Raw genomic sequence first — 18,366 nt, 5'->3', positions numbered from 1 at the left:
AACTGAGGCTTGGAGGAGGGTCATAGGGGGAGGAGCCAGTACACACCACCTGATCGTAAAGCTTTACTTTTTGTGCCCTGTCTCCTGCGGAGCCGCTATTCCCCATGGTCCTTTCAGGAACCCCAGCATCCACTAGGACGATAGAGAAATATATATATATATATATATATATATACAGGTTGAGTATCCCATATCCAAATATTCCGAAATACGGAATATTCCGAAATACGGACTTTTTTGAGTGAGAGTGAGATAGTGAAACCTTCGTTTTTTGATGGCACAATGTACACAAACTTTGTTTAATACACAAAGTTATTAAAAATATTGTATTAAATGACCTTCAGGCTGTGTGTATAAGGTGTATATGAAACATAAATGAATTGTGTGAATGTAGACACACTTTGTTTAATGCACAAAGTTATCAAAAATATTTGGCTAAAATGACCTTCAGGCTGTGTGTATAAGGTGTATATGTAACATAAATGCATTCTGTGCTTAGATTTAGGTCCCATCGCCATGATATCTCATTATGGTATCTAATTATTCCAAAATACGGAAAAATCCCATATCCAAAATACCTCTGGTCCCAAGCATTTTGGATAAGGGAGACTCAACCTGTATATATATATAGAAGGCAAACAAGTCTGGCACTCACCCATGGGCAAAGTGAGCTACTGTAAGCTCCTGCTCCAGTGCCCTCCTCAACAAACACAGCGGTCTGCATATATGGAACGGAGAAACAATGGTGGCACTCTGGCGACTCGGTTAAAGATGTGTAGAAATAGTGCTGTTTATTCAACGTTTCGGGGTACAAGCCCCCGTCTTCAGGATACACTAACGGTTGTGTATCCTGAAGACGGGGGCTTGTACCCCGAAACGTTGAATAAACAGCACTATTTCTACACATCTTTAACCGAGTCTCCAGAGTGCCGCCATTGTTTCTCCGTTCTATCTATCTATCTATCTATCTATCTATAATTCTCCAAACGCGGCATGAACGGCACTCACAGGGTAGAACATATGAAAAAATGCTGGTATGTTTATTGATGTAATGTTTCGGAGCTACTGCTCCTTCTTCCAGACACCAGACAGAATTCTGTCACCTTTTCCCTGGCATTACCCACTGCTGTCACCCTCTCCCTGGTGACCCTCTCCCTGGCGTCACGCTCTTCCTGGCGTCACGCTCTTCCTGTCACATTCTGGCGTCACCCACTGCTTTCACCCTCTCTCTGGCGTCACCCTCTGCTGGCTATTTTGTTGTCCAGGACATCCATTAACTTAATAGCGCCACATCCACGGTGCTATTAAGTTAATGGAAGCCCTGGACAACAAAATTGCATTCATGTCCTCTTCCCACTCCCTTCCCCAGTCCCAAACACTAACTATTATTATTTTTTCTATAAAAATGTACAATATATCACAAGTATGATGAGCAGGCAGGCAGCGGGAATTGGCGGCATCGGACTGAGATGCAAATTAGTGGCGGAGGGCTGGGTCAGTTGATGGTGGGCGAGTTTGTAAGCCACTGGCGGTGGCAGCGGGCATCGTCTCAGGGGCAGTAGCGGGCATAGGCTTGGCGGCGGTAGGGGTCATTGGCAGGATTCGGCAGACATTATGACTGCAGTGCCTCACCAGCCACTGACCTCACCGCACGCCACTGTTGGGATGGTCGCCCAGCATCCACTACGGACTACGAGAAATAGAATTACCGGTGAGTAAATTCTTATTTTCTCTGACGTCCTAGTGGATGCTGGGAACTCCGTAAGGACCATGGGGATTATACCAAAGCTCCCAAACGGGCGGGAGAGTGCGGATGACTCTGCAGCACCGAATGAGAGAACTCCAGGTCCTCCTCAGCCAGGGTATCTAATTTATAGAATTTTGCAAACGTGTTTGCCCCTGACCAAGTAGCAGCTCGGCAAAGTTGTAAAGCCGAGACCCTCGGGCAGCCGCCCAAGATGAGCCCACCTTCCCTGTGGAATGGGCATTGACAGATCTTGGCTGTGGCAGGCCTGCCACAGTATGTGCAAGCTGAATCGTACCACAAATCCAACGAGCAATAGTCTGCTTAGAAGCAGGAGCACCCAGCTTGTTGGGTGCATACAGGATAAACAGCGAGTCAGATTTTCTGACTCCAGCCGTCCTGGAAACATATATTTTCAGGGCCCTGACAACGTCTAGCAACTTGGAGTCCTCCAAATCCTTAGTAGCCGCAGGCACCACAATAGGTTGGTTCAGGTGAAACGCTGACACCACCTTAGGGAGAAACTGGGGACGAGTCCTCAATTCTGCCCTATCCATATGGAAAATCAGATAAGGGCTTTTACATGATAAAGCCGCCAACTCTGACACTCGCCTGGCTGAAGCCAAGGCCAATAACATGACCACTTTCCACGTGAGATATTTCAGATCCACGGTTTTTAGTGGCTCAAACCAATGTGATTTTAAGAAACTCAACATCACGTTGAGATCCCAAGGTGCCACAGGAGGCACAAATGGGGGCTGAATATGCAGCACTCCTTTCACAAATGTCTGAACTTCAGGTACTGAAGCTAGTTCTTTTTGAAAGAAAATTGACAGAGCCGAAATCTGTACCTTAATGGAGCCCAGTTTTAGGCCCATATTCACTCCTGCTTGCAGGAAATGCAGAAATCGACCTAGTTGAAATTCCTCCGTTGGGGCCTTTTCGGCCTCACATCATGCAACATACCTCCGCCATATGCGGTGATAATGAGTTGCTGTGACCTCTTTCCTGTCTTTAATAAGCGTAGGAATGACTTCCTCCGGAATGCCCTTTTCCTTCAGGATCCGGCGTTCAACCGCCATGCCGTCAAACGCAGCCGCGGTAAGTCTTGGAACAGACAGGGGCCCTGCTGCAGCAGGTCCTGTCTGAGCGGCAGAGACCACGGGTCCTCTGAGATCATCTCTTGAAGTTCCGGGTACCACGCTCTTCTCGGCCAATCCGGAACCACGAGAATTGTGTTTACTCCTCGCTTTCTTATTATTCTCAATACCTTTGGTATGAGAGGTAGAGGAGGGAACACATAAACTGACCGGTACACCCACGGTGTCACTAGAGCGTCCACAGCTATCGCCTGAGGGTCTCTTGACCTGGCGCAATACTTCTCTAGTTTTTTGTTTAGGCGGGACGCCATCATGTCCACCTGTGGACGACCCCATTGATTTACAATCATTTGGAAGACTTCTGGATGAAGTCCCCACTCTCCCGGGTTGAGGTCGTGCCTGCTGAGAAAGTCTGCTTCCCAGTTGTCCACTCCCGGGATGAACACTGCTGACAGTGCTAGTACATGATTTTCCGCCCATCGGAGAATTTTTGTGGCTTCTGCCATCGCCGTCCTGCTTCTTGTGCCGCCCTGTCGATTCACATGGGCGACTGCCGTGATGTTGTCTGACTGGATCAGCACCGGCTGGTGTAGGAGCAGGGATTTTGCTTGACTTAGGGCATTGTAAATGGCCCTTAGTTCCAGAATATTTATGTGAAGGGCAGTCTCCTGACTTGACCATAGTCCTTGGAAATTTCTTCCCTTTGTGACTGCCCCCCAGCTTCGTAGGCTGGCATCCGTGGTCACCAGGACCCAGTCCTGTATGCCGAATCTGCGGCCCTCCAGAAGATGAGCACTGTGCAGCCACCACAGAAGAGACACCCTGGTTCGTGGAGACAGGGTTATTAAACGATGCATCTGAAGATGCGATCCGGACCACTTGTCCAACAGGTCCCACTGAAAAATTCTGGCATGGAACCTGCCGAATGGAATTGCTTCGTAAGAAGCTACCATCTTTCCCAGGACCCGCGTGCAGTGATGCACCGATACCTGTTTTGGTTTTAGGAGGTCTCTGACTAGAGAAGACAACTCCCTGGCTTTCTCCTCCGGGAGAAACACTTTTCTGGGCCGTGTCCAGAATCATTCCCAGGAACATTAAACGTGTCGTGGGGACCAGCTGTGACTTTGGGATATTCAGAATCCAACCGTGCTGGCTCAGCACTTCCTGAGATAGTGCTACTCCCACTAACAACTATTCCTTGGATCGTGCCTTTATTAGGAGATCGTCCAAGTATGGGATAATTAAAACTCCCTTTTTTCGAAGGAGTATCATCATTTCCGCCATAACCTTGGTAAATACCCTCGGTGCCGTGGAGAGTCCAAACGGCAGCGTCTGGAATTGGTAATGGCAATCCTGTACCACAAATCTGAGGTACTCCTGGTGAGAATTGTAAATGGGGACATGCAGGTAAGCATCCTTGATGTCCAGGGATACCATGTAATCCCCCTCGTCCAGGCTTGCAATAACCGCCCTGAGCGATTCCATCTTGAACTTGAATTTTTTTATGTATGTGTTCAAGGATTTCAAATTTAAAATGGGTCTCACCGAACCGTCCGGTTTCGGCACCACAAATAGTGTGGAATAGTAACCCCGGCCTTGTTGAAGTAGGGGTACCTTGATTATCACCTGCTGGGAATACAGCTTGTGAATCGCTGCTAGCACCGCCTCCCTGTCTGAGGGAGCAATCGGCAAGGCAGATTTTAGGAAACGGCGGGGTGGAGTCGCCTCGAATTCCAGCCTGTATCCCTGAGATACTATTTGAAGGATCCAGGGATCCACCTGTGAGCGAGCCCACTGATCGCTGAAATTCCTGAGGCGGGCCCCCACCGTACCTGGCTCCGCCTGTGAAGCCCCACCGTCATGCGGCGGACTTGGAAGAGGAAGCGGGGGAGGACTTTTGTTCCTGGGAACCTGCTGTTTGCTGCAGCCTTTTTCCCCTGCCTCTGCCTCTTGACAGAAAAGACCCTCCTTTTCCCCGCTTGTTTTTCTGGGACCGAAAGGACTGAACCTGATAAAATGGCGCCTTCTTAGGCTGTGAGGGGACATGGGGTAAAAATGCTGACTTCCCAGACGTTGCTGTGGAAACTAGGTCGGAGAGACCATCCCCAAATAATTCCTCCCCCTTATAAGGCAAAACTTCCATGTGCCTTTTGGAATCTGCATCTCCAGTCCACTGGCGAGTCCATAAGCATCTCCTAGCAGAGATGGATAATGCACTTACTTTAGATGCCAGCCGGCAGATTTCCCTCTGTGCATCTCTCATGTATAAGACTGAGTCTTTAATATGGTCGATTGTTAGCAGGATCGTGTCTCTGTCTAACGTGTCAATACTTTCTGACAGTTTATCTGACCACGCAGCGGCAGCACTGCACATCCATGCTGACGCAATAGCTGGTCTGAGTATAATGCCTGAGTGTGTATATACAGACTTCAGGATCGCCTCCTGCTTTCTATCAACAGGTTCCTTAAGGGCGGCCGTATCCTGGGACGGTAGTGCCACCTTTTTAGACAAACGTGTGAGCGCTTTATCCACCCTCGGGGGTGTTTCCCAACGTAACCTATCCTCTGGCGGGAAAGGGAACGCCATTAGTAGCTTCTTAGGAATTACCAATTTCTTATCAGGGGAAGCCCACGCTTCTTCACACACTTCATTTAATTCATCTGACGGGGGAAAAACTACAGGTAGTTTTTTCTCCCCAAACATAATACCCTTTTTTGTGGTACCTGGATGTAAATCAGAAATATTTAACACCTCTTTCATTGCCTCAATCATGCAGTGAATGGCCTTAACGGGCATTAAATTTGACTCATCGTCGTCGACACTGGTGTCAGTATCCGTGTCGACATCTACTTGTGCCACCTGAGATAGCGGGCGTTTCAGAGCCCCTGATGACTTTTGAGACACCTGGACAGGCACGAGCTGAAGACTCGGCTGTCCCACAGTCGGCATGTCGTCAAATTTTTTATGTAAGGAGTCTATACGTGCACTCATTTCCTGCCATAAAACCATCCACTCAGGTGTCTGACCCCCAGGGGGTGACATCCCTGCTAAAGGCATCTGCTCCCCCTCCAGATCATTATCCTCCTCAAACATGTCGACACAGCCGTACCGACACACTCCACACACACAGGGAATGCTCAAACAGAGGACAGGACCCACAAAAGCTCTTTGGGGGGACAGAGTAAGAGTATGCCAGCACACACCAGAGCGCTATATATATACAGGGACTAACTGAGTTATGTCCCTAATAGCTGCTTTTCAATATAATATACTGTATACAGTGCCAATTTTAATGCCCCCCCTCTCTTTTCCCTCTTACTGTACTGTAGAATTGCAGGGAAGAGCCAGGGAGCTTCCTTCCAGCCGAGCTGTGAGGGAAAAATGGCGCCAGTGTGCTGAGGAGATAGGCTCCGCCCCTTTTTCGCGGCGTATTCTCCCGCTTTTTATGGAATTCTGGCAGGGGTATTTACCTCATATATAGCCCCAGGGGCTATATATTGAGGTATTTTAGCCAGCCAAGGTGTTTTTATTGCTGCCTCATGGCGTCCCCCCCCCAGCGCCCTGCACCCTCAGTGACCGGAGTGTGAAGTGTGTATGAGGAGCAATGGCGCACAGCTGCAGTGCTGTGCGCTACCTTGGTGAAGACAGGATGTCTTCATGCCGCCGATTTTCCGGACCATCTTCTTGCTTCTGGCTCTGTAAGGGGGACGGCGGCGCGGCTCCGGGACCGAACATCAAGGCTGGGCCTGCGGTCGATCCCTCTGGAGCTAATGGTGTCCAGTAGCCTAAGAAGCCCAATCCGGCTGCAAGCAGGCGAGTTCGCTTCTTCTCCCCTTAGTCCCTCGCTGCAGTGAGCCTGTTGCCAGCAGGTCTCACTGAAAATAACAAATTCTAAGACTATAACTTTCTAAGAGCTCAGGAGAGCCCCTAGTGTGCATCCAACCTCGGCCGGGCACGAAATCTAACTGGGGCTTGGAGGAGGGTCATAGTGGGAGGAGCCAGTGCACACCAGGTAGTCTAAGATCTTTCTAGAGTGCCCAGCCTCCTTCGGAGCCCGCTATTCCCCATGGTCATTAGGGAGTTCCCAGCATCCACTAGGACGTCAGAGAAATAAAAAACGAAGTAATCACATGTACTGTACATAAGTATTCACAGCCTTTGCTCAATACTTTGTTGATGCACCTTTGGTAGCAATTACAGCCTCAAGTCCTTTTGAATATGATGCCACAGGCTTGGCACATCTATCTTTGGCCAGTTTCGCCCATTCCTCTTTGCAGCACCTCTCAAACTCCATCAGGTTGGATGGGAAGCGTTGGTGCACAGCCAATTTCAGATCTCTCCAGAGATATTCAATCGGATTCAAGTCTGGGCTCTGGTTGGGCCACTCAAGGACATTCACAGAGTTGTCCTGAAGCCACTCCTTTAATAAATTGGCTGTGTGCTTAGGGTCTTTGTCCTGCTGAAAGATGAACCGTCGCCCCAGTCTGAGGTCAAGAGCGCTCTGGAGCAGGTTTTAATTCGAGGTGTCTCTGTACATTGCTGCATTCATCTTTTCCTTTATCCTGACTAGTCTCCCAGTTCCTGCCGCTGAAAAACATCCCCACAGCATGATGCTGCCACCAACATTCTTCACTGTAGGAATGGTATTGGACTGGTGACGAGCGGTGCCTGGTTTCCTCCAAACATGACACCTGGCATTCACGCCAAAGAGTTCAATCTTTGTCTCATCAGACCAGAGAATTTTGTTTCTCATGGTCTGAGAGTCCTTCAGGTGCATTTTGGCAGACTGCCATGTGCTTTTTACTAAGGAGTGGCTTCCATCTGACCACTCTACCATAAAGGCCTGATTGGTGGATTGCTGCAGAGATGGTTGTCCTTCTGGAAGGTTCTCCTCTCTCTACAGAGGAATGCTGCAGCCCTGATAGAGTGACCATCGGGTTCTTTGTCACCTCCCTGACTAGGGCCCTTCTACCCCGATCGCTCAGTTTAGACGGCCTGCCAACTCTAGTAAGAGTCTGGGTGGTTCCGTACTTCTTCCTTTTACGGATGATGGAGGCCACTGTGCTCATTGGGACCTTCAAAGCAGCAGATATTTTTTCTGTACCCTTCCCCAGATTTGTGCCTCGAGACAATCCTGTCTTGGTGGTCTGCAGACAATTCCTTTGACTTCATGCTTGGTTTGTGCTCAGACAGGCACTGTCAAGTGTGGGACCTTATATAGACAGGTGTGTGCCTTTCCAAATCATGTCCAATCAACTGAATTTACCACAAGTGGACTCCACCTAAGCTGTAGGAACATCTCAAGGATGATCAGTGGAAACAGGATGCACCTGAGCTCAATTTTGAGCTTCATAGCAAAGACTGTGAATACTTATGTACCTGTGATTTCTCAGTTTTTTATTTTTAATACATTTGCAAAAATCACAAAATAAATGTTTTTCACGTGGTCATTATGGGGTATTGTGTGTAGAATTTTGAGGGGAAAAAATTAATTTATTCAATTTTGGAATAAGGCCATTACATAACAAAATGTGGAAAAAGTGAAGCGCTGTGTATACTTTCCGGAATGCACTGTAAGTATTATTATTACCAGTTATTTATATAGCGCACACATATTATACAGCGCTCTACAGAGAATATTTAGCCAGTTATTATTATCCTTTATTTATAGGACGCCACATGGGATCTGTAGCGCCCAATTACAGAGTACATACATAAGCAAAAACAGGAAGACAGAGACTTACAATTCAATACAATATAGGACAAGTACAGGGTATATAAACGGGTGGTCTTCAGTATGCCGAATGTCGGGATCCCGGCGCCGGAATCCCGACACCCGGCATACCGACAGCTATTCTCCCTCGTGGGGGTCCACGACCCTCCTGGAGGGAGAATAAAATAGCCACCGCGCCCCGCAGCATGGCGAGCGCAGCGAGCCCGCAAGGGGCTACTTAGCGCTCGCCACGCTGTCGGTATGCCGGCGGTCGGGCTCCCGGCGCCGGTATGCTGGTCGCCGGGAGCCCGAGCGCCGACATACCGTACTACACCCATATAAACATAGCTGCGTCAGCACACAACACTGAAATAATTATCAAGGAGGCAGATAACCAAGGGATTTGGTGCCATCAAAGTCTTGAAAAGGAGATACGTTAAGTAAAAACACATGAGGGAAGAGGGCCCTGTTCGTGAAAGCTTACATTCTAAAAGGGAGGGGCAGACAGACAGGGGTGACACAGATGGGGTAGAAAGTGAGCGTGGGCCACAGACAGTTTAGGATGCAAGACGGCTGGCTTTGGTGAAGAAGTGTGTATTTAGAGCCCATTTGAAGTTTTGTAGAGAGGTGAAGAGTCACGTGCAAAATCTTGAAGGTAGGAGTGGGAGGAGGTAATCAGTGGGCAGGAGAGTCATATGGCGTGCATTAGCAGAGCAAAGAGGAAGGGTGGAAGTGTAAAGGGAGATAAGGTCAGAGATATAACGGAGAGAGGGCTTTGTAAGTGAGTGTGAGAAGCTTGAAATAGATTCTGCAGGGGAAGGGTAGCCAGTGGAGGGCTTGTAAGAGAGGGAAAGTGGAAGTACAGGTTGAGTATCCCTTATCCAAAATGCTTGGGACCAGAAGCATTTTGGATATCGGATTATTCCGTATTTTGGAATAATTGCGTACCATAGTGAGATATCATGGCGATAGGACCCAAGTCTAAGCACAGAATGCATTTATGTTTCATATACACCTTATACACACAGCCTGAAGGTCATTTAATATAATATTTTTAATAACTTTGTGCATTAAACAAAGTGTGTGTACATAAACACAATTCATTTAGGTTTCATATACACCTTATACACACAACCTGAAGGTCATTTAATACAATATTTTTTAATAACTTTGTGTATTAAACTAAGTTTGTGTACATTGAGTCATCAGAAAACCAAGGTTTCACTATCTCACTCTCTCTCAAAAAATTCCGTATTTCGGAATATTTGGATATGGGATACTCAACCTGTAGTAGGTTTGGTGAGGAAGATGAGCCGGGCAGCAGCACTGAGTATAGATTGGAGTGGAGAGAGGCGCTTGTCAGGGGTACTAGATAGGAGAAGATTACAGTAGTTCAGTCTGGAGATGACCAGTGAGTAGATAATGGTCTTAGTGGCATCCTGGGTCAGAAAGGGTCTGATCCTGAAAATATTTTTGAGATCAAAATAACAGGTTTGCGAGAGGTGCTGAATGTGTGGTTTGAAGGAGAGGGAGGAGTCAAGGATTACTCCAAGACAGCGCACTTGGGGGCTAAAGGAGATAGTAGTGCCATCTATAGATAATGAAATTGTGGGAGGTAAGGTTTTGCAGGAGGGTGGGAAGATGATCAGCTCAGTCTTAGACATGTTAAGTTTAAGAAAGCGCTGGGACATCCAAGAAGAGATAGCAGAGAGACAGTTGGATATACAAGTGAGGAGAGCAGGCGAGAGGTCTGGTGAGTAAAGGTAGATTTGAGTATCATCAGCATAGAGATGATACTGTAAGTCAAAAGAGCTAATGAGATCACCTAAAGAGGACATATAAAGAGATAAAAGGAGAGGACCAAGAACAGAACCTTGGGGGTCCATGAGAGGAGACAGAGAAGTAATGGCCAGAGAGGTAGAACAATAGCCAGGAGAGGGCAGTATCATGCAGAACAGGCGAGTGAAGGATTTGCAGGAGAGGCTAGTCCACAGTATCAAAAGCAGATGAGAGGTCAAGTAGAAAACGCAAAGAGTAGTGGCCCTTGAATTTAGCAGAAAAGAGGCCACTGCAGACTTCTGTGAGGGCAGTTTCAGTGGAGAGGACGGAAGCCAGACCGGAATGCGTCAAGCAGCGAATGAGTCGGCTATAAGAAAGACAGTAAGGTGGTAGGAAATAAAAAATTTTAGGAAAAATCAGACTTGCTCTAGGGGTGCATGAAAAAAAGATGCAATTATTTCCACGTCCCATTTTCTGTCCTGCAATTGAATACCAAAATCCTGCGCCACAGGGTTTTAAAATTTCCCATCTGCAACTGGATTTCCCCCAATATGGGTGTCTCATGCCGCTTTCAGAACGTAATGTTGTGTCACATCCGGGATTTGGAAACAAGTCCTTCCCAGGTGCGACCCGGCTTTGGACCATTTCACACTGGCTTCCCGAGTTGCCATCTGGGGGCGGGGACGGAGTCAGCATCGGGGGCGGCGACGGGAGATAAGATCATCTCCACTCCGCCTCTGCCCATAATGTGAACGGGTCCCGAGTTGTATTGACCCAGCAACCCGTTCACACTGCACCTGACCCAGGAATAACCCTTCTTTATTCCTGGGTTTAAATACTGGGTCGAGCGACCCGGGAATTCGGGACAGACCCCTTTCACACCGCTCAGCCACCCGTGTCAACCCAGCAATATACCGGATCGATACCGGGTTGTTTGTGCGGTGTGAAAGGGGTATTAGTCACATAATTAACACTGGGAGTGATAAAACCACTTTGCTGATGAATTTGATGTGCGACATCTCCTATATAATAGCCCTATTCTGTGACCTTGTGATTCATTTGCTAACGCTGGGCGGAGTCACAACAGTGGGCGGAGTTAGTCAAATGAGTCACAGAGATCTGGCCAAATCTACAGGAGACTAGGAGCAGAAGCAGATAGCATGGGCATTGGGCATGGCACAGGCAGGGGTGCAGACCTCCCAGCTTTCTGCAGGAGCTTTCTCCAGGCAGAAGGAGGGAAACACACTCTGCGAAAAGGGGGCGTGGCTTCACGGGAGGGTCCCCGTTTTCGTCAGTGAGGGAGCATGCCCAGCGCTCTGTGAGCTGCTGGCATGCTCCCAGGGGCTGATTATGAGTCTGGGGGGCCCAGGGCACTTGAGACAGGGGAGCCCTATCTCATTGCTGTGCCTGCTGGGGGTTGGGGGCGTGGCCTAATCGCGGACCGCGCGGCCACGCCCCCTTATGCAAATTCCGATATATATATTTTTTTTATGGGATTTTGGCCCCTCAGCTAGGGCTAAATCCAGAGGGGGTGGTCGCTCCCCCTTACACACCCGCACAGGGAGAAGAAAGCAGGGAGACTGCTGCCTCCCTGCAACACCACAGACCTGCCAATATGCAGCAGCGTGTGCTGACTGTAGCACAATGCTGCCGCTGTTGCTGGCAGGACGGGGGGGGGGGCTTCTGAGCTGGGACAGAGCTACTCCAGCCGGGGGGCCCCCTAAAACTGTGGGGCCAACGGTACGTATCCCCTGCCCCCCCCCCCCCCTTAATCCGGCTCTGCTGCTGGAACCCCCCCATTAATCCGTACCCCCTGATGCCCCCTCTCCCTCCACTATTCACCGCTGCTCTGCTAAGCAGAGCAGCGAGTACAGGAGCTTTCCAAATGCCCCCCCCCCACCGCCGGACACTGCGACCCGCGGGTGGGACGGCGGGACAGACCCCAAAAAATGGGACTGTCCCGCGAAAATCTGGACATTTGGGAGGTATGGGGTTGTGTGAGGGGTATGTCATACAGACAGACGGGCACCGGCTCACTGTGTGCTTGACCCCCCACATCGGCATACTCAGCAGGGTCTCTCTGGTGCAGAGGAGCGTCACTTTCTGGCACACTCCACGCTTCTTAGCTGCAGTTTTGTGGGGCACCTGCCGCTGTGCAGGTTCCATACTGCCTCTGTTATCTCCAGCCCCGGCAACCCCACCGCTAGCTGCAGCGCTGCCACCCGCAGTGGAGTGCGCCCAGCTCATTCACACACTTTAGCTGGCGGGTAGCACTGCAGAAATCCGAGCTGCTTGCAGGCTCTGACCCACTCCTCCCTCCAGCCGCAGCGTCTCCTGGGAGCTAACCAGTCACTCCCAGTCTCCCCTTACCACAGTGCCCGGAAGCCATGAGGTCCGCGCCACGTGCATGCTATGACCCCCTCCTCCCTCCAGCCGCAGCATCTCCAGGGGGCTAACCAGTCATTTCCAGTCTCACCTTACCACAGTGCCCGGCAGCTGCGCGAGGTCTGCGGTGTGTGACTGAGGAGGGGGGGGAGGGATGCGGACGGGCAGAGAAAGCAGGACTCCAGCCTGAGAGAGTCAGCCATGCCAAGTCTCCAGCAGCAGCAGATCCCAACAGGTTGGAGTGGAACAGCAGCAGCCAGCAGCAGTGACTCCGGTAAGACACATCTGTCTGTCACCACTGTTTTGTCCCTAATACCAATCTCTCCCGTGCCCTGTGTTCTGTCATGTCCCTGTCACCCCTGGCCTTGCCCTGCCACCCTTATCCTGGCCCTTTCACCCTTATCCTGGCCCTGTCACCCTTATGCTAGCCCTGTTACCCCTATCCTGGTCCTGTCACCCCTGTGCTTGCCCTGTCAACCCTATACTGGCCCCGTCACCCCTGTCCTGGTCCTGCCGCCCCTACCCTGGCCCTGTCACCCCTATCCTGTCCCTGTCACCCCTGTCCTGGCCCTGTCACCCCTGTCCTGGCACCGTCACCCCTGTTCTGACCCTGTCACCCCTGTCCTGGCCCTGTTACTGCATACCCTCCAACTACCTTTTATGGCATGTACAGTACCCGCAGCGCCTCCAGACCTCTCCCCAATGCACCACACCTCCGCACCTTCCCCTCCACCACAAGCGGCACTTCACCCCTCCCCCACATGCTGTGCCTCCAGACCCCCTACACCACCCGTGGCTCCCACTCCTCCACCCCTTCACCACCCACAGCACCTCCAGGCCCCTTCCACCATTCACCCCCCTTATATGTCTCCCCCCACACCTGCCCCCCTCCATCCGCAGCATCTGCAGACACCCTCCTCCATCAGCGGTCCCCCCCACACCCACCCCTCCCCCACCAATGGCACCCCCGCACCTGCCCCTCCACCACCTGCAGCACCTCCGGACCTCCTTTCCCATCCGCCGCAACACCCGTACCTGCCCCTACCCATGGTGCCTGCTGTCCCCTACCCAACCCCCGGCACTCCCGTCCCTTCCCATCCCACAGCACCTCCGGAACCCTTCACCCATCCACAACATCCCCACACCTGCCCCTCTCCCACCCGTGGCACCCCTGCCCCTCCCCCACCTGCAGTGCCTCCGGACCCCTCCCCCATCTGCATCCCCCACTCCTCTGCCCCTCCCCCACACGCAGCACCTCCCGAACCTTCCCCATCCAGGCCCCACCCCCACTTCTGCCTCCCCTCCACCCGCAGCATCTACAGACACCATCCGCAGTCCCCCCCGCACCCGCTACATTCTGTACATCGTGCCCTGCAGGTGCTGTTCACGCCGTCGCAAGGGGCTGTGCCTCCTTCACCATCGCACGCCCTTTCATTGTGCAATATTTAACCACTAACAAAGGAATGCAGGTAATACTCCATATAATACAAATATTAAACCCCAGAAAGGCATGCAAGGGTTAAGGGGGCGTAGCCCCTTGCGACGGTGTGAAGAGCGCCCGTAGGGCGCGATGAAGCACCTAGTTAGTACATATGTGTGCGACTGAGTTAATGCAGCAACAGCAGCTTTTTTCATGCCATGTTTTTTTGTGCTTCAGCACTTTGTAAGTCACAGCCCAGCCTCGCTAGTGCACTGTGAGTGGTGTTTTGTTGCATCTGTTATGCGAGTAAGTGCCGGCAATGGTACTACTATTTGTCCCCTCACACTTAAGGCTGTTCTCACACGAGGCTGAAGTTAGCTTCTTATTCGGCCAGCTTCTTATTCACTTCTTATTCAAGCTCCAGCTTCTTATTCACTTCTTATTCGAACTCCAGCTTCTTATTCAGATCATTCAGTGGTGTGTGTGTGCCCACTTTGCCAGTGTATTTCATGCCCAAAACAGCGTTGGGCCAAACAAAATACAAGTGGGTGATATGTAAGTGACCACCCTCTATTGATATCAGGTGTCAAATTTGTGGCCCAAGACTAGTTAACCCTTGCAAAACTAAATTTTTTGAATAAGAAGCTGGAGCTCGAATAAGAAGTGAATAAGAAGTGAATAAGAAGCTGGCCGAATAAGAAGCGAACTTCAGCATCGTTGTTCTCACACAGAACTTTTATTTTTCTACGCAGCCCTATGTAACATATACAGCCGCGCTTACACTGCGATGAAGTCGCGGGTAATTGTACGGACCTCTAAGTTTATGATGACACTTCAGTATTGAATGCACAAGGGCGATCCATAGACATACAGGATATATCTGCTCCCATTTCACCAAGCCCAAAACGGATTAAATCAGATCTATTGAGGAGAGCGTATGCGATATCTAGGATTGCAGTGGTGGGAATACACATTTTGCGTAGTGGTTAGCATGTTTTCAATCACGGACGAAAATAGTATGTGCGTGGAGTTTGCATGTTCTCCCATACTTGCGTGGGTTTCCTCCCACACTTCAGAAACATAACTGGGTTCTGTGTGTACAGTATGTATCCATGTGGTAGGAAATACAGATTGCAAGCTCCCTGTGCCAGGTACTGATGTATAGGTGTGCACTATGGCCCTCATTCCGAGTCGTTCGCTCGGTAATTTTCATCGCATCGCAGTGAAATTCCGCTTAGTACGCATGCGCAATAATCGCACTGCGACTGCGCCAAGTAATTTTACCATGAAGATAGTATTTTTACTCACGGCTTTTTCTTCGCTCCGGCGATCGTAGTGTGATTGACAGGAAATGGGTGTTACTGGGCAGAAACACTGCGTTTTAGGGGCGTGTGGATAAAAACGCTACCGTTTCCGGAAAAAACGCAGGAGTGGCCGGAGAAACGGGGGAGTGTCTGGGCGAACGCTGGGTGTGTTTATGACGTCAAACCAGGAACGACAAGCACTGAACTGATCGCAGATACCGAGTAAGTCTGAAGCTACTCTGAAACTGCTAAGTAGTTAGTAATCGCAATATTGCGAATACATCGGTCGCAATTTTAAGAAGCTAAGATTCACTCCCAGTAGGCGGCGGCTTAGCGTGAGCAAATCTGCTAAATTCGCCTTGCGAGCGATCAACTCGGAATGAGGGCCTATATACATAGGCCATCATTTCACATATTTCAAGGGAAGGTTCCCTCCCTACAGTCCCGATTTTTATTCCTTCAAAGGGGCGGGGTCTACCTGCAAGTGGGAGTTTTACTATAAAAGTGGGTGTTTGGGGGTGGATCGGGGCGTAAGTTATTTTATCCCGATTTTCGAATGAATGAATCCTGGGAAGTGAATGAGTCTGAACTTTACATCTAAGAACATTCGTTTATTAAAGGTGCAGTACAGTACATGGGAGGGGGCGGAAGAGAGACCGTATGACCTATCCATGCCACATACATGACACCCGCACGTGTTGCGGCGCTGACCCGCAGAGTACATGGGATGAGCAGTAACAGGCACTGTGCCCCGGGTCAGGCCTCACCTTCCTCATTGTAGTGTGTGATGAGCGGCGCCACAGGCAGGCCCAGGCTGATCAGAGCGCTGGGAGCAGCAGCAGCAGCAACAACAGCCGCCTCCTCCTCTCCCTCCACCCCCGGCTCCGGCTCCGAGCTCATCCCAGTGCCAGGACTTCTCCTCCTCTGTCGCAACGAACGAGCAGCGCACGGCGGCTGTAACACAAGGCAAAATGGCGGCTTTACGACCGTGTCGTCATAACAACTGAGAGCGGACGATGGGAATGCGAAGGGAGACGCGATTGACGGTGGGACGTTATGGCGCGCAGCCGCCATGTCTTGTGAGGGCAGCATGCCATCAGTCTCCAGTCCTGCCAGAAAGCATGGATGTAATGGGTGGACAACCTGTCAGATGCACCTTTCTAGTGTGCGGAGTGTATTTAGCATCTTCTGCACACTCATATTTCCTGCTATTTGGATCCAGGGAAGACTCCTAGGTGGCTACACACACATGAAATGTTGGAAAGAGTTCTAAAACAAAATATAAAAAATAAGTCAATGCGTACTCCTGGATATCCGGTCTCTAGGTCGACCATTATTGGTCGAAAAGGTTGACATGAGTTTAAAAAAAAAAAAAAAAAATTCTTACATTTGTTGAAATTTTTTGTACTTTACGATCCGTGTGGACTACGATTGGGAATAGTAACCTTGCCCGAAGCATGGCAAGTCATGTGAGGGGACACGTTGCACAAATTGGGGTTCCCGGTCACTTTACGAAGAAAACAACACCAAAAAAATTAAAAAAATCACGTCGACCTATTTCAGGTGTCGACCTAGTCTCTGTCGACCAATAGTGGTCACTCTAATGACTGTCGACCTAAGTGTGGTCGACCCTATGAACCACACCCATACTCCTGTAATCTCTAGATGAAACATAAAGATACAGTACATTAAAATAAAATAATATTTTTTTTATTTTCATTTACTAGCCTATCCTAATAAACCCCAGGGTCTTATTTACTTATTGTGAGGTCTATTCAGACCCAAACCCAGCTGCACATCTGTATGCAGCGGCTGCATACTGTGTGCGTGCGCAACCCTTCATCATGCAGCCGCATTCTTTCAGGAAGGGGGGTCGCCGCAACGTTTTGTGGTCACGGTCCGGAAAATGCAGGCGCATACAGACTGTTTTCGGGGGGACCGCGTTACATCACACGCAGCAGCGCCAAGAAAAATAATGGCGCCGGACTGACTGCAGGCGCATCCGGACCGTTTTCAGGGCAGCTGCGTGATATCACACGCAGCAGCGCCAAGAAAATGGCGCCAGACCAACTGCCAGTGCAGCCAGGATGCCCAGCCAGTGGTCAACCTCAAATCGATGCGTCCACCATTAAATTGCGGGTGCATCGTGAGGTGGTGCCACACACATTCTGGCCAGCCTTGCTCTGTTGGGCGGCCACCAGCAAGTGAGTAGATGGACGCAGATCTTGCTGCAGGAAGCAAGAGCTGCATCTATCTCTGAATAACCACGTGTCTGTAAGCATTTCATTTGCAACAGTTACTTTGTTTCAGCTGTCCCATCCCATCCCCTTGTGTTCCTTATACTTACCCTGCCCGTACCCATCTCCAGCCCTGTCCCATCGCTATGGTGGGAGGCATTGGTGCACTCACCAGAGGCGTGCGCAGCATTGGTGCACTCACCACCGCTGGAGGGGTGAGTCTAGCACTGCCTTTTGAGCGTGTCTATCACTATTTTACATTCTGTCAGTAAAATCACATGGCTTGGGGCTAATTCAGGTTGGATCGCAAATCGCTAAAAAGCAGTTGCTGCGATCAAATAGTTGACGCTCAGAAATTGAGAAAAAAATGCCCATTGCCAAAATTGCGAATGCATCGCAATATGCGGCTGTTCACAGAACCATATGCAATTACCGGAACATCGAATATGTTTCCTATTTCCGCCAGGCAAGGCCATCCACAATTCTTGCAACACAAGAGGCTGTAAGTGGTCATCCCTGACATCAGAGGCCCTCCTTAAAAAAAGCCTGGGCATGCCTGCGTTTTTTTCAGACACACCCAGAAAATGGCAAATTTTCGCCCAGAAACGGCGGCTTCCTGTCAGTCAAACAGCATCTGCATTGCGATCAAGATGTGTATGCATTTTCTGTTGCTATTAGTCGTG

At 50.0% G+C, this 18,366-nt stretch overlaps 1 protein-coding gene across 5 annotated transcripts in view; it reads right to left on the bottom strand.

Annotated features, from left to right (window-relative positions):
- The window catches only part of E4F1 (E4F transcription factor 1), a 124,382-nt gene extending 107,825 nt beyond the window's left edge, over positions 1–16,557 (bottom strand). For 4 of the 5 annotated variants that reach the window (XM_063934712.1, XM_063934714.1, XM_063934713.1 and 1 more), the window contains exon 1: positions 16,214–16,556. In XM_063934712.1, coding sequence (XP_063790782.1) covers positions 16,214–16,538 — 325 coding nt within the window. In that variant the 5' untranslated portion in view covers positions 16,539–16,556. Of the gene's footprint in view, positions 1–16,213 lie in introns of all 5 variants that reach the window. The other variant, XM_063934715.1, reaches the window with a different exon arrangement.
- Between the last annotated feature and the right edge of the window lie 1,809 nt (positions 16,558–18,366).

The sequence above is a fragment of the Pseudophryne corroboree genome, chromosome 7, assembly GCF_028390025.1.
Source record: "Pseudophryne corroboree isolate aPseCor3 chromosome 7, aPseCor3.hap2, whole genome shotgun sequence".
Classification (NCBI taxonomy): Eukaryota; Metazoa; Chordata; class Amphibia; order Anura; family Myobatrachidae; genus Pseudophryne; species Pseudophryne corroboree.
The sequence above is the reverse complement of the archived record's forward strand: the minus strand, read 5'-3'. Positions and strand labels throughout refer to the sequence as shown.